Genomic DNA, 14817 nt, shown 5'->3' on the forward strand with positions numbered 1-14817 from the left:
TTTTAACAGAAGACCAATGGAAATCATATGTTTGAACTTCTCATCGTAGAGTTACATACAAAGGAATCTGGGCTTTTAAATCTACAAAATGGATAGTTTTATTTTTTAAATCGATGCTAAATTTAAATCTCAGAAGTCTAAAACAGGTAACTTAAATGGAGAGCAGGTGAATTTATTATCTTGTAACAACTTCCATCAAAATCTAAGTGGATAATGCCATTTCATATGTCTATGATTACTGGACTCTTAAATTCTATGAGGGCAGAACCATGATATTAAAAACCTATAATGGGGTGGCTAGGTGGCGTAGTGGATAAAGCACCGGCCTTGGAGTCAGGAGTACCTGGGTTCAAATCTGGTCACAGACACTTAATAATTACCTAGCTGTGTGGCCTTGGGCAAGCCACTTAACCCCATTTGCCTTGCAAAAACCTAAAAAACAAAACAAAACAAAACCTATATTGAGGGCAGCTAGGTAGTGCAGTAGATAGAGCACTGGCCCTGGAGTCAGAAGGACTTGAGTTCAAATCTGAACTCAGATACTTAAAAATGACCTAGTTAAGTGACCTTGGGCAAGTCACTTAACCCTATTGCCTTGCAAAATTTAAAAGACAAAACAAAACACAAAACCTCTATATTGGACAGGGCACCCAAGCACAACAGTCAGCTTAAAAAAGCATTAAATTATCTGTCAGATGATTAATTTTTTTTTTTCCTATTTGCATTGGTTTGTCTTTTCATGAAAGGAAAATTTCTGGAGAATAAGGAGCACTTGAATTTTTATAAGTTGTATGAAATGCCTGGCTAACATGATTAAGTGATAAATAACAGGAATACTTCGAAATGTTACATAGACTTTAAGAGATGAAAAGAATTTGTGTTGATATTTGTAAAACTTGTAAACTAGCATCCAAGGATGATGAACAAATGTGAAACAACACTGATGAAATTACAAGAAAAAATTATAAGAAAAAATATGTTGGTCATATAATAAAGGTATCAAGAAGAAAATAACACCATTCCTATTTGGCTTCAAAAGAAACCTTTTTTTTAGCAGCCTTCCCACAAACTAGGCACTAACTACATTTTTACTCCTAAACCAATGATCAGGCAAGCCACTTAAAGTAAATATTTTCACAGCTATGGAGAAAGAAATTGTTCTTGTGAGGAAGAAATGATTTTTAAAAAAAATTTTTTTAAATATGTAGGACAAGAGAAATTGCTTTCAACGTTCCAGCACTATTAGTACAAATGAAATATAACTATTCCACATATAAAACATGTGTCACTTACTTGTGATACACAGGCTTAATCCAATGACAGCAAGTATGTAACCCAATAACTGCAGAATCAATACACCAATGGCAAAGAGGTTCATCCCAAAAGCTGGAAAAAAAAAATCACAAAAACTTTTTGAAAGAGAAACCTTAATAGCTTTTATTTCTCTTTAGTTGCTTAAGATGAAAGAATTTAATACTAATTCTTTGGTTTCTTATTTTGGGAAAATACAGGCAAAAAGTCATTGGACAAATGAAAGTAAGTCTTTATTACCTGCAGAAATCTGTTTTTATTATTATACAACCTAAGTACTAGACCTCTGTTTTACCTTCACATAAAAGATTAACAATTTATTCCAACAGACAGGTTAGCCCAATATGTAATATCTTAAAGAATAAAATTTTTATAATTTCCCATGTATTTTAGTTTTCCATATGACTTTTTCATGTTCACACAAAATTGCTCTGGTGAAGAATTTCATTATGGAAACGCATTCATTCTTATAAACATTGCAATGTCTACCAAATTACCTGGTTACCTAATAAGGTTTTTGAACTTATAATAAATGAATCACTTCTGTTCTCAAAACGCAATAGACTCCACTTACACAACCAAAAGACTAACAAACACCAGAAAGAAGAGAATGTTTATTAATAAAAATTACTTTTGTAATTTATCACCAAGAGAAAATAAGTTAGAATGACATTTTACTACAACATGAATTTTCATGAAGTAGATATAAAAAAAATAGAAACACTAAAGATTGATTAACATATGGCCTATTCATCTCACTCCCTGTTTAATTATAAAATTTAACAAAGGACATTTTTTGCTTTATGAATTAAAGCACCATTTGGTTGAACTCTTTTTTAAATAATGCAAATAATGAAGAAAGAAATGAGAAAGGGATTAGTTTAGCATATCTATCATAACATTTTCTGAAAGAAGTATACATTGACCATATTATTTTTATTTCTTATATAAATCTAAGATGTAGAAATTCTTTGTGGACAAGGTTTTACTTTGCTTTTTTCCCCTTATGATGATAAAACTGTGATAAGAATAAAAAGAAACATCAAGCCATTACACAGCATGACTTCAAATACACTGAATGACATCAAATATATATGAAAATAGACCATGAAATAAAACTACCTTTTTATGCCTCCAAAACCTAAAGCAGCTTTAAAATTATATCATAGTCTAAAGGTTATAATACCAAGAATAACTTGAAAAATATTTGAAGTTATTTTTGTTTAAAATTTTTAAAAATTATTTCCAGCAAATATGAAAAATAAATAAATGACAGATGGGAGAATGATAACAAGAAATGAATCCTTACCTGTCATAAATACGCAATATTGGAGTAGCACTAATATCACAGTAGGAATGACAATTAAACCAAGTCCAGAAGCATTCTTTGCTGAATATTCACCTGTTAATAGTAAAAATGTTAGTTTTTTGATTACACTAAATTATACCTACATTGAAGGTAAAATATTTTATAGCTTTTAAAAATATTTAAATACTTTCTAAACTATTTTAGTGAATAGAACAGATATTATTTTCAGGTGAAAAAGTTAGGAACTTAAATGTTTTTAAATTGGCAAGATCATAATTAAGCCTCAACCAAAACCTCCGATTCACTTCAGATTCAACTCTTCCAAAAGCGAACTCAACTTCTTGCCCATCCCTAAAATTGATTTTATACTTCCAAATACTGAATTTCTGCCTGTAGCCTGCATTCTTTCATTACTCTTAATCTCCCTAAATTCTATTATGTCTTCATTTGTGTAGTCTTTCAAATTCACCAATTCTTTACCATTCCCATTGTACTGTCCTAAATCCAAGTCCATTATCCCTTTATGCCTCGATCACTACATTAGATGTGAATCAGTTTTCTCTAATTCTAATCTCCCCCCCATTTAATCCAGATTACATGCTGTTACAATATTTTCAAATATTATCCCTCAATTCATGAGCCTGTGATGATTTCCTACTGCCCAAGTCCAAAATCTTTCAGTGGATTTTCAAAGTTCTCCACAATTTATCCCTATGCTAACTACCAACCTTATTTCTGACTATTTTCCAAATATGTAGAGTGCTTCAGGATTGTCTCTATGGCAAACATGCTCAGAATTTCCCTTAAAAAACAAAACACAATCATTGAACAGGAGAGGACCTCAAAAATGGTCATTGAGACCAATCCAAACACAAAAGGAAACAAAAGGAAAAATGTCCATCAAGTGATCAATCAACCTCTACCTAAAAGACCACCCAGGAGGGAGAACCCACTTCTCTCAAAGCAATCCATTCTTTTTCTGAACAGATTTTCCTGTCATCAAATTGCCTGTCAATTAAGTTGCTGTACTTTGCAATTTTCACCCATTGTCTTCTGGGGTCAAATAGAATAAACTTTTCTCTCTTTTACATCATAGTCCTTCAAATACTTTAAAGTCAAAAATCATACTTACCCTAAGCACTCTCTTTTCTAAGCTAAACATGACTAATTCCTTCAACAAATCTTCACATAGCTTCAACTCTGCCCACCTCTGGGAACACTTCAGCTTTCTTAAACCAGTTCTGAACACAATAATCCAGAAGAGACAGAATACAATGGAACTATCAACCTGTTATTCCTGGAAGTCATCTCCCTCTAATGCAGTCCAAGATCATGGAATATTTTTTTTTTTGGTCAACTAAAAAAAAAAATTAATGCCAATTCATTCACAGAGTTTCCCTTGAACTGATGAGTCTACACAGTTACCATCCCATCACTCTTCCTGGACAGCTTTCTCTAAAAAAACAATGTCTCATCACTGTCCTTAATCCCTTGAAATATGGTATACAGCACTATATTAAAACTGCTTTCTCAAATGTCAGTAACTACCTCAATTGACAATTCTGAAATGTTTTCTAGTTTTTATCCTACTTACCTCTCTGCAGCATTGACATTACTGACTCACCTCCTTCCTTCTGCATAGTTCTCTTCTCTCTTGGCTGACTGTTATCCTCCATGGCTCATTGTCCTGTTCCCAATAATTTAAGGTAGATATTCTCTAGTGCTTTTGATCCTTGACACCCTCCCACCCCCCGCTTCCTTTCTCTCTCTACATCTGATCCCTTGGCAACTTCATTTGCTCTCACAACTTCAACTATTATCTTTGCAGAGATGGCTCCCAAATTTCTACCTCCAGGTTATCCTTTCCCTTTTCCTTGACCTGCATCTCCCCTAGCAAGCTCTATAGATACTTCAAACTCAATATGACTCCTAACCTCATCTCACTGTCTTTCTTCAAAAACCAGATCCTCTTTCTGACTTCACTATTTTTGTCTATGGTTTCATTCAGCCTCTTACTTTTGAAACTCTGGTGTTTCTTTAACTCATCCATCTTTATGTATATAGTTTTCAACTATGTACAAGCTGTGAAATGTATTTTATCAGCATTTTCTTCCTCTCCATTTGCCACCACCCCCATCATAGTCTCATTGCCACCTAACTGGATTATTGCCATAGTCTTTCCAACTCTGTTTCCAAACCACCTTTCACACTTCAGTCAGATTAATTTTTATTAATCTACTCAAAACTCTGGAATGGCTTCCCAATTAGGTTAAAGTTCAAATTCAACCTTACTTTGAACATCTATTATAATCTCAATCTATTTTCAAATCTAAAAGTATTCTACTCTACTCTGTATTTCAAGTGAAACTGAACTACATTTCATTCCCCATCAAACTCTGAAATTTCTGTCACACAACTACTTACCTATACCTATCCCTAGAATGCCTTCTTACTGCCCTTAAACCTGTTCATTTCCTACCAATACTTTGAATCTTAAATTTATCTATGAAGCCTTCCCATGAGTTCCCTATTTAGTAAAGACCTTTTCCCCTCAAATTAAAAAAATATATTAAGCACCATATAAGACACAGCACTAATCACCATTTCTCATAGCACCTGGTTCACATAAACTGTAAGTTTTCAAGAAGTTTACAATTTAGATAAAAAGCATCTTTTAAAAACATTTTATCTCTTTCCCAACTCCCCTACCTGACATGCCCCCCACCCCCATTCATAATATAGTATTCTGCTGGTAATAGATGTTTAGGGTTGGGTTAAAATGATGTCACCTGTCTACTCCCTTGTTCAAGAAGTTTTCCCTGCCAAGAATAACTCCCTACCTATCCAAATCTTATCCACCCAGTTCTTCAGATCAAGCCCCACCTTTTCCCAGAAGCTTACTTAATTATTCAGAGCTCATAGATTTCTCCTTTCTTTTAATCCTCACAGAGATATCAGAGTTTATCCAGTCCTTCACAAGAACGAACACACACACTCTCTTCTGTGTCTACATAATTATTCTGTGTATACAAAATATATGGGTGCAGTGTACATGTATACATATGCACTGTGAACATGTATGGGCATAAAAGCAGTATGTGATGTGCAAACATATATATACATAAAGAAATAATGATTTATGTGTAGGTACAGTTATCCATATACACACACACATAAATACACATACATATCTATGCCTTTTATGTAACCAGAATAAGGTTCTTATACTAAGAAAATAAGTAGGAAGCAGGTTTTATAATATTTTTCTTCTTCTAAAACACCAGCATATTGCTCAGTACTTACTGAAAGACTTATTAACATAAAAATTGAACTTCACTTGGTCGGTATATCCCAGAGCTGATGTCACTTTAAAACAATACACTGTGCTGCCTAAATGCAATAAGGATAATCAGTCATAATTCTCTATATACCCTGAGATACTGCTGCTTTGTTACTTGGTATAACTTACCTGGTACAAAGAGAATGGCCCCAACAATAACTATCACGGTAAGGAATAATCCAGCGATAATTAATCCAATAGTTTTCTCACTTGTACAGTTAGATTTGTATTTAAGTGCTTAAAAGAAAAAAGAGAGAGAATTACTTCAACTCAATTTTTTTTTTTTTAGGTTTCTTTGCAAGGCAAATGGGGTTAAGTGGCTTGCCGCCCAAGGCCACACAGCTAAGTAATTATTGTGTCTGAGGCCAGATTTGAACTCAGGTACTCCTGACTCCAGGGCCAGTGCTCTATCCATTGCACCACTTAGCCATCCCAACTTCAACTCAATTTTAATAGGAACCATTTTGCTTCCACAACTTGACATATCTAAATACAGTGTCAGTAACTAACTCTCCAACTGTAATGCCATTTATTAGGGCATCTTCATTCCCTTTGACTTTTAATTCAGATAGAAAATTATATAGTTAAAATGTTGACCCTTTGAGGTCTTTGGTCTATGCCATTCTGCCATAACCTTCTTAACTAGGTTATCCCATGAATCCTCCAAAGGATGTATAGGTGACTCCCAAACTAATAGGGCTGACAGTGACATAAAGAACAGAACCACACAAATTCTAAAATGCTCTTTGCTACATTAAATGAAATCATCAAATAAACTAAAAGTTTTCATAACAATGCAGGAACTAAAACGTAAACAATTGGTGCTTTCATACTCAAAAGAAAATTAAAGAAAACATTTTTATATTCATTCAACCTCATTTCTATATTAAAAAGTTTATGGAAAGATAAAATTTCCCAAAATAGGAATTATGAGTAAGAGGTAAAGCAAATGCAAGTGTCTCCATAGGCCAAGATAGCAAGAAGCCTAAGAAGATCAGGACCTGATGAATTGAGAGCAGAGAAGGCTAAGATCATTCGGCACATTTCCCCAGTTGCCATCAATCTACCTTACTAACTAATGCTCTGGGGATCTCTCAGCATTCCTTCCTTCTATTGCAGTTTCTGCCAGCACACCATTTCCCTATTTTCATCCAACCATTCCGTGGCCAACAAATCAGCAGGCACCCCTTGAGGGGAAAGAGGAGACATAGGAAAGTGGAAACTGTTCTTCATGGGGTAGTAGAACACTATAGCAATGATGAGTCAGAGAACTAAAGAACATGGGAAAATGGAGCAAGATGCCAGTAAGTGGAGGAGGGCAAAAGGGAAAAATCGGTATGAGGCCTTAAGGAAAAGGGCCCACCTATAATCTAGCTGAGCATCCCCACTCTCAGAAAACTTAGAAATGAAACTGGCAGAATGAATTTCCCAGCTGTGACACTCAATCTCAACAGGATCTGCCATCAAAGAGGGAAAGAATCAGAAAATGTGCAAAAGGAGAATAAAAAGAGGGGGAGGGAAGACTAGAATTAAGAACAAAAGACAAAAATCAACATGGAAAATATTAAAATAGAAGGGTAAGTGACCACCAAGACATTCAAATGAGTTAAAACTTTCTAAATAAATATTGCAAGACAAAGGAAACCGAACCAATACATGATGAGTCAGAGGACTCAGGGCATTCCCTGTGTAACATAGACCTACTGTGGAATGCTGATGAACAGTTCAAGAGAGAACAAAAATCCTAAAATGAAAACTAAAAGGGGTAAAAATTATGGAATGTATTGCTTATACAGCAGAAATGATTTACTGAATAGGAAAACTTGAATCCATGATGGTAAGGTTTCTCAACAGAAGCAAAAGAGCAGACAAACATGTGACTGAGAATAAGAGCTACTGGACTTAGTATTTACATATCAGTTTATGGTTTGCAACATGTTGTACATTTATTAACATTTAATCCTCAAACATTTTGTATGGTCAATATCGTCATTATCACATTTTACAGATGAGGGAATGAGAATGAGAGAAGTCAGATTACAAGTGTCAGAGGACAAGATTTGGACTCAGATCTTCCTTACTCCAAGTCTTACATCATCTGCCTAAGTATAAATGTATTTAAGTGAAACTAACAGAATAAGAGAAGCAAAATGCAAAAATGTTAAAAGACCCATTATATATCTATTTAAACAAAATATATTGATCTCAAGACAGGATGCATAGACACAATTTAAGGATCATGCCTCCTTGAAGAATACAAATTTTAAGAAAATATCTGAATATCATAATATTAAGAAAAAAATACAAGAAAGTTGACAAAATTTCTGAAAACAAAAACCAAAATGAATCAAAAGAATTCAGGATTGTCTCCAGGTGAAAAACAGAAACAAAAACCATATGCTGCAAACTGTAAGATCATAATGGTTAAATTCAACAATTTCAATGATAAACAACAAATCTGCAAATGACCAGGAGAAAAGCCTCTAAATATAAAATAAAAGAAACACAAATAATACAAGACTATTTATTCTTCATGAACAAATAATCATAGGAGGGTAGGGATAATATATTGCAAAAAATCAAAGAGTTTAAGATGAAACTCAAAATGACATACTCTGGAAACCTGAGTCTAATTAATAATGAAAAAAGATGGATGCTATTAAATATAAAAAGGCATTTGAAGTATTCCTACAAAACAAAGACAAAAATTAGCAGATTGCCTGATTTAGAAATACCCTAGACAACACAACCATAAGTAGAGGTAAACAGCTATTAGGAAAAGGAAAATTAATGAAATAAATCTAAATGGAAAAAAAAAAACTAGAAAAGAAAGACAACCAAAGACAACTGAGCCCAGATTTCAATCACAACAAAATAAAAGCAAAAGGATCACTGATAAATTTCTTTCTAAAAATACACCAGGGGTTAAAGATGAAACTGGAATTTAAATAAGAACAATACTGGTAGAGGGTGGGACCTATGGGACTAAACTTTATTATAAATACCCTCCCTGCCAGGTAAATCAAAGATTTTTTGTTTTATTTTGGTAGAAGGTAGAAGTAATTATAGTTAACCACCGTCTGTACTTAGTTATGGAAGAGGACTAATGACATCAGGAAGGGGATTTCTTGACTGGCAAATGAATTGAATTTAAGTGAGGCAGGGCTGTGCAGTTACCAGTCTCACTCACTTTCTCCTCCAGTCATCTGGAAGAAAACTGCAAAATGGGAGGCTGCATAAAGGGAAAGAGGTAAAAGACAGAAGAAAAATGGATAATGTTCCCAAACTAATAGAGTCAATGGAAATAATTAAGGGAAAAGAACACTTGAGAAGTGCTATGGGTGAAGTGTCAATGGAAGGAAAGAAGCAGAGAAATCTGAATTTAGTGGTGCAAGGGGCTCCCCATTGAAAAGCTTTCTCATTGTATGTAGCTGGGGGAAGGGGAAGCGGAAGGGAGACGGTTGGTGGATCGGTTGACTCTTGTCCTTCATTATCAAAGAAGACCAAAATGATATCACTATGTTAGAGATGAGTCACATGTCTGACTGTGGCTAATCAGACCAATAAAAGCTTGAAATGCTCCATCACAGGCAGAGTGATATTATATAATGGACAACAGAAACTTTATGCTTATACTCTGAAGGGATTTGGGGCTTAGAGAACACAATCTCTGAGGGTAGATTATTACTCCATGGACAGCACCCTGCCTCAAGATAAAGGGAAATAGATAACAGATGATAGAGAAATCTGAATCCAGAAGATTAACCACAGTTCATGGGAAAGAAAGGCACCATGGAGTTAGCAAGGAGTAGAAATGAACTGTATGATCAAGGACATAGGGAAATTTAAATTTTGATCATTAGGTATATTTTTACTGTTTCCCACAAGACTTGATTCTTCTAAGAATGAGGCACAACTGATAAAAAAAGGAAAGGGGAACATCTACTAGGCAATAACACAGAAATTATTTAGAAGAGGGAATTCAAAATAGGTACTTGAAAAGGTGAAAATAAAGTCTATGAATCAAAAAATAAAAGTGAAGAATGATAGAGAATTAATGAGGAGGATGACAAAACAAAATTCTTTTTAGGAAAAGGTACAGAAACTAAAAAAAAAAATTCCTAATCCACAAAAACTGAAGGGGAGAAGAGGCCAGAGATGATTTTTTTTTTTTTTACATTTTTGCAAGGCAAATAGTGGCTTGCCCAAGACCACAGGGCTAGGTAATTATTAAGTGTCTGAGGCCGAATTTGAACTCAGGTACTCCTGACTCCAGGGTCAGTGCTCTATCCACTGTGCCACCTAGCCACCCCCAGAAATATTTTTTATGATTACTTAAGAGAATTTTTTTTAAGAGGAGAAAGGAAGAAAAGTAAAGTAAAAAGACAATAAAAGGAAGAAAGAAAAATGACTTAATATGAGTAGAATTATAAAACCAGAGAAAGGAATGAGAAATAAAAGGAAGTAGGGCTTTAGGATGGCAGGAAGGGATTCTAAGGGAAGAGGGTTGTTATGAGCTAATTTAAGCAAAAATAACTGATAGGAGAAAGTATTGTGTCTAAAAACAGGAAAAGAAATTTTAAAATTATGATTCAGAAAAAAAGTAACATAAAAAAGGCACATAGAGGAAATTATAAACTTAACTCATAACTTTAAATGAGAATGTATTAAACAACTAAATAAAGTAAAAACAACAAATTGGATCAGAAAACAACTCTAAAATTTATTGCTTATAATAAACACATTTAAAGTGCAAAATATTCACAGAATAATGAAAGGTAGAATAAAAATTTGCTATTCACCAAGCATAGCTAAAGAAGCAGGACTTGCAACCATGCTATCAAACAAAGCAAAATCAAAAATTCATAATAGGGGCAGCTAGATGGACTTAATAATTGCCTAGCCATGTGACCTTGGGCAGGTCACTTTAACCCCATTGCCTTAAATAAAAAATTAAAAAAACTAAAAATTCATAGTATATAAAATGAGGAACTTAGATTAAATGAAAACGAATACTAGACAATCAATATCTATATTAAACTTCTACCTTCCAAATTTTGACTAAGGTCAAAAAGAAAAAAATGAACTAAATTGGCCAACCCCACCCAACAAAAAAAAATCCAATAAAAAACTGCAAGTCTCTAATATCCTTCTCATAGATGTAGACAAATCTTAAAGAGAAACAAACAAACAAAAAGGAAAATATAGATTTGAGCAAACAGATGAAGAAACTAGAACTTATGGAACTGCTAAAGAATTATTAGCATATACATACACATATGAATTATAACCACATATTAGGAAACAAAAAATTGCAAATAAATGAAAAAGACAGAAGTAGCAAGCATACAACATATAGGACATTATGCAATAAAAATAATAACCAGTTCAAGAAATTCAAACAAGAGAAACAGATCCAAATAGAGACTTAATAAATAGGTCAAAGAACCAATCATAGAAGTAGAATATATTTAGAAATCATTAAGTATGTGAAAAGAAACAATAAAAGATGAAACAAGATACCAGACAGCCTAAAGCTAAAGAAGTCCTCAGATAATAAATTATACCCCTAAGAACATACATGAACAAAATAGAAGAGAGGATTACTGAACTATGTATGCACTTTCAAAAATTAGAACCCTAACAAATAAACTCAAAATAAGAAAAAAGTGATTTAAGATTAGAAAAATAACAGAGAATTAGAAAACAAAAATACTATAGGAAATAAAACCAAAAAAAAAGAGCCCAATCTTTGAAAAGCTATATATTAGCCATATGACCACAGGCACTTGCCTCTCAGTGTCACCAAGAAAGTTCTTTATCTGTGGATGCAAAAAAAAGTGACACTATCCATAATGGAGAGGGAATTTCCAAATGTAGAGAGGTCCCTACATCGTTGAAATCATAGGAGGTCTAGATCACCATACACCCTTTCCCATACATATACAGCACAAAAAAATTGTTTTGCAAGGGACATTCTGCACATGCTATGAGACAGCATTTATCTAAGACAATGTTAAATATTAGAAGGAAGACCAACAATGTAAGATTAAGAACTTTCTGTGCACAATCCAGTAAGTGAATAATATATATGACAGTAATTGATGGTAATACGGCTACCATGAAAATAATGACAAATACATGGGAAAAAATAAGCTCAGAAGAATTATGAAAAAATATATTTAAGGTATACCATAGCCATACAAAACAGCTGCCTCTCTCCACATTTCAAAGAGATTGTCTTGCTTAGAAGATAATTGGGACTTGGAAGTAAAAAGACCTGGGTTCAAGTATCCACGTTCCTCTTCTATCTCATATAGGCTGTTGAACCCGGGGTAAGTCCTTTTCATCTCCCATCCCTTCAAGCAACTCACTTAAGACAAGACAAAATTCCAAAAAACATTAGTGAAGCTAATTTGATCATCAGGAATTCCCTACACTAATTAAATCAAAGGTCCAGTTCCTAAGCCCTATGTTTTAAAAGCCATGGAAGCATTCACTGGTTGAAGCTGATTTTGAAAACTTCTTCAATACTAGAAAAAACTGAAATCAATCAATTGATAAGCATTTAAGTGCATATTCTGGGCCAGGAATTACCCTAAATACTTGGCATATAAAAAGGGGCAAAATGTTTGTACTTGCCTTCAAGAAGCCAGGAGCACCTGGGTCCAAACCGGCCTCAGACACCCAATGATCACCCTGCTATGTGACCCCAGGCAGGCCACCCAGCCCATTTGCCCTGCCCCCCCCCAAAATAATAATAATAATAATAATAAATGTGCTTGAGTCTTTGTTCCAACACCAATAACTCTGTCACGGGTGGATCACATTCTTTATGATAAGTCCATGGCAAAAGTTACTTCCATATTTTTCCACCATTGCCACTGCTGATCACAACTCCCTCCTTTCTTATTTCTCCACTACCATGTACTATATTTTCTCTCTCCTTTCACTCTTACTCTGCTGTAGGGTCGCTGAGTGGCGCAGCAGACAGATCCCTGGTCCTGGGGCCAAGAGGCCCAGAGCCCCCCCTACCACCCCTTAGACCCAGAATCTACCTGGCCCTATGGTCCTAGACAGGCCTTCCAATCCCAGCCCCTTGCAAGAAGTAAAAAAGAAAATGTGTTATATCTGACCACTCTCCCCCCATGGTCCATCCTCTCCTCCTTTATTCACATCCCCACCCCTTCCCCCTGCTCCCCCCTCCTTCTTACTCCAGATGTCTATACCCCATTGAGTATATATGCTGTTTCCTCTCCTAGCCATCTCTGATGAGAGCAAAGGTTCCCTCATTCCCCCTTGCCTCCCCCCTTCCATATCATTGCAATAGCTCATTGTAATAAAAAAAATCTTATGTGAAATATCTTGGACTATTCCCCCTCTCCTTTTTCTTTCTCCCATTCCATTTCCCTTTTTTCCTATTGACTCCATTTTTACACCATATTTTATCTTCAAATTCAGCTTTCTCCTGTGCTTCAACTATAAAAGCTCTCTCTACCTGCTCTATTAACTGAGAAGGTTCATATGAGTATCATCAGTGTCATTTTTCTATGCAGGAATACATGCAGTTCATCCTCATTAAGTACCTCATATTCCCCCCCTCTCCTCCAATCTCCATGCTTCACCTGAGTCCTGTATCTGAAGATCAAACCTTCTGTTCAGCTCTGGCCATTCCAAAAGGAACATCTGAAATTCCCCTGGTTCATTGAAAGTCCATCTTTTTCCCTGGAAGAGGACATTCAGCCTTGCTGGGTAGTTCATTCTTGGCTGCATTCTAAGCTCTTTTGCCTTCCAGTATATTATATTCCAAGCCCTAAGAGCTTCCAATGTAGTTGCTGCTAAGTCCTGTGTGATCCTGACTGCAGCTCCATGATATTTGAATTGTGTCATTCTGGCTGCTTGTAATATTTTCTCTTTGACTTGGGAGTTCTGGAACTTGGAGATAATATTCCTAGGGGTTGGTTTTTTTTGGGGATCTCTTTCTCGGGGGGGAGCGGTGGATTCTCTCCATTTCTATTTTGCCCTCTGCTTCTAGAATATCAGGGCAATTTTCTTGTAGTATTTCTTTGAAAATGATGTCAAGGCTCTTTTCTTGATCATGACTTTCAGGTATTCCAATAATTTTGAAATTATCTTTCCTAAGTCTGTGCTCCATATCAGTTGTTTTTTCAATGAGATATTTCAAATTTTCTTCTAATTTTTCATTTTTTTTGGTTTTGAAGTATTGATTCCTTATTTCTGGTAAATTCATCAATCTCCCTGTATTCTATTCTTTGTCTGAAGGATTTGTTCTCCTCAAGAGTTTTCTTATCTTTTTCCACCTGGCCCATTCTGCTTTTTAAAGCATTCTTCTCCTCCATAACTTTTTTGTTTTATCCATTTGACCTAAACTGGTTTTTAGCATGCTATTTTCTTCAGCATTTTTTTTTGATTTCCTTGACTAGGCTGCTGACTTCATTTTCATATTTTTCCTGCATCTCTCTCCTTTCTTTTCCCAGTTTTTCTTCCAACTCCCTCATTTGATTTTCAAAGTCTTTTTTGAGCTCTGTCATAGCCTGAACCTAATTTCTGTTTTTCTTGGAGTCTTTAGATGCAGGAGCTTGTGCTTCCTCATCTTCAAACTGAGTGTTTTGATCCTTCTTGAGCTCATTTACAAAATATTTCTCAATGGTCTTCCTCTTGTTTCTCTGCTTGCTCATTTTCCAAGCCTGAGCCTGGTTTTGGGGTGCTTCCTCCGGTTTTGGGACATTCCCACAAGGGTCTCAGTATGTGAGGCTCTGTCCTCCCTCCTGGTCTGTGAATGACCATATGTGCTCCCCTCTCTGCTTGAGGTGGGGGGGGCCCTGCTGTTCTATTG

General features: G+C 35.1%; 1 protein-coding gene across 4 annotated transcripts in view; it reads right to left on the reverse strand.

Annotated features, from left to right (window-relative positions):
- CD47 (CD47 molecule) overlaps positions 1-14817 on the reverse strand; it is an 85759-nt gene that overhangs the window by 19103 nt on the left and 51839 nt on the right. For all 4 annotated transcript variants that reach the window (XM_074214435.1, XM_074214434.1, XM_074214433.1 and 1 more), the window contains exons 4-6: positions 6090-6197; positions 2621-2713; positions 1294-1386 (exon numbers count right to left, since the gene is read on the reverse strand). In XM_074214435.1, the coding sequence (XP_074070536.1) occupies positions 1294-1386; positions 2621-2713; positions 6090-6197 (294 nt within the window). The remainder of the gene's footprint in view (positions 1-1293; positions 1387-2620; positions 2714-6089; positions 6198-14817) is intronic.

The sequence above is a fragment of the Macrotis lagotis genome, chromosome 1 (genome assembly GCF_037893015.1).
Source record: "Macrotis lagotis isolate mMagLag1 chromosome 1, bilby.v1.9.chrom.fasta, whole genome shotgun sequence".
NCBI classification, from domain to species: domain Eukaryota; kingdom Metazoa; phylum Chordata; class Mammalia; order Peramelemorphia; family Peramelidae; genus Macrotis; species Macrotis lagotis.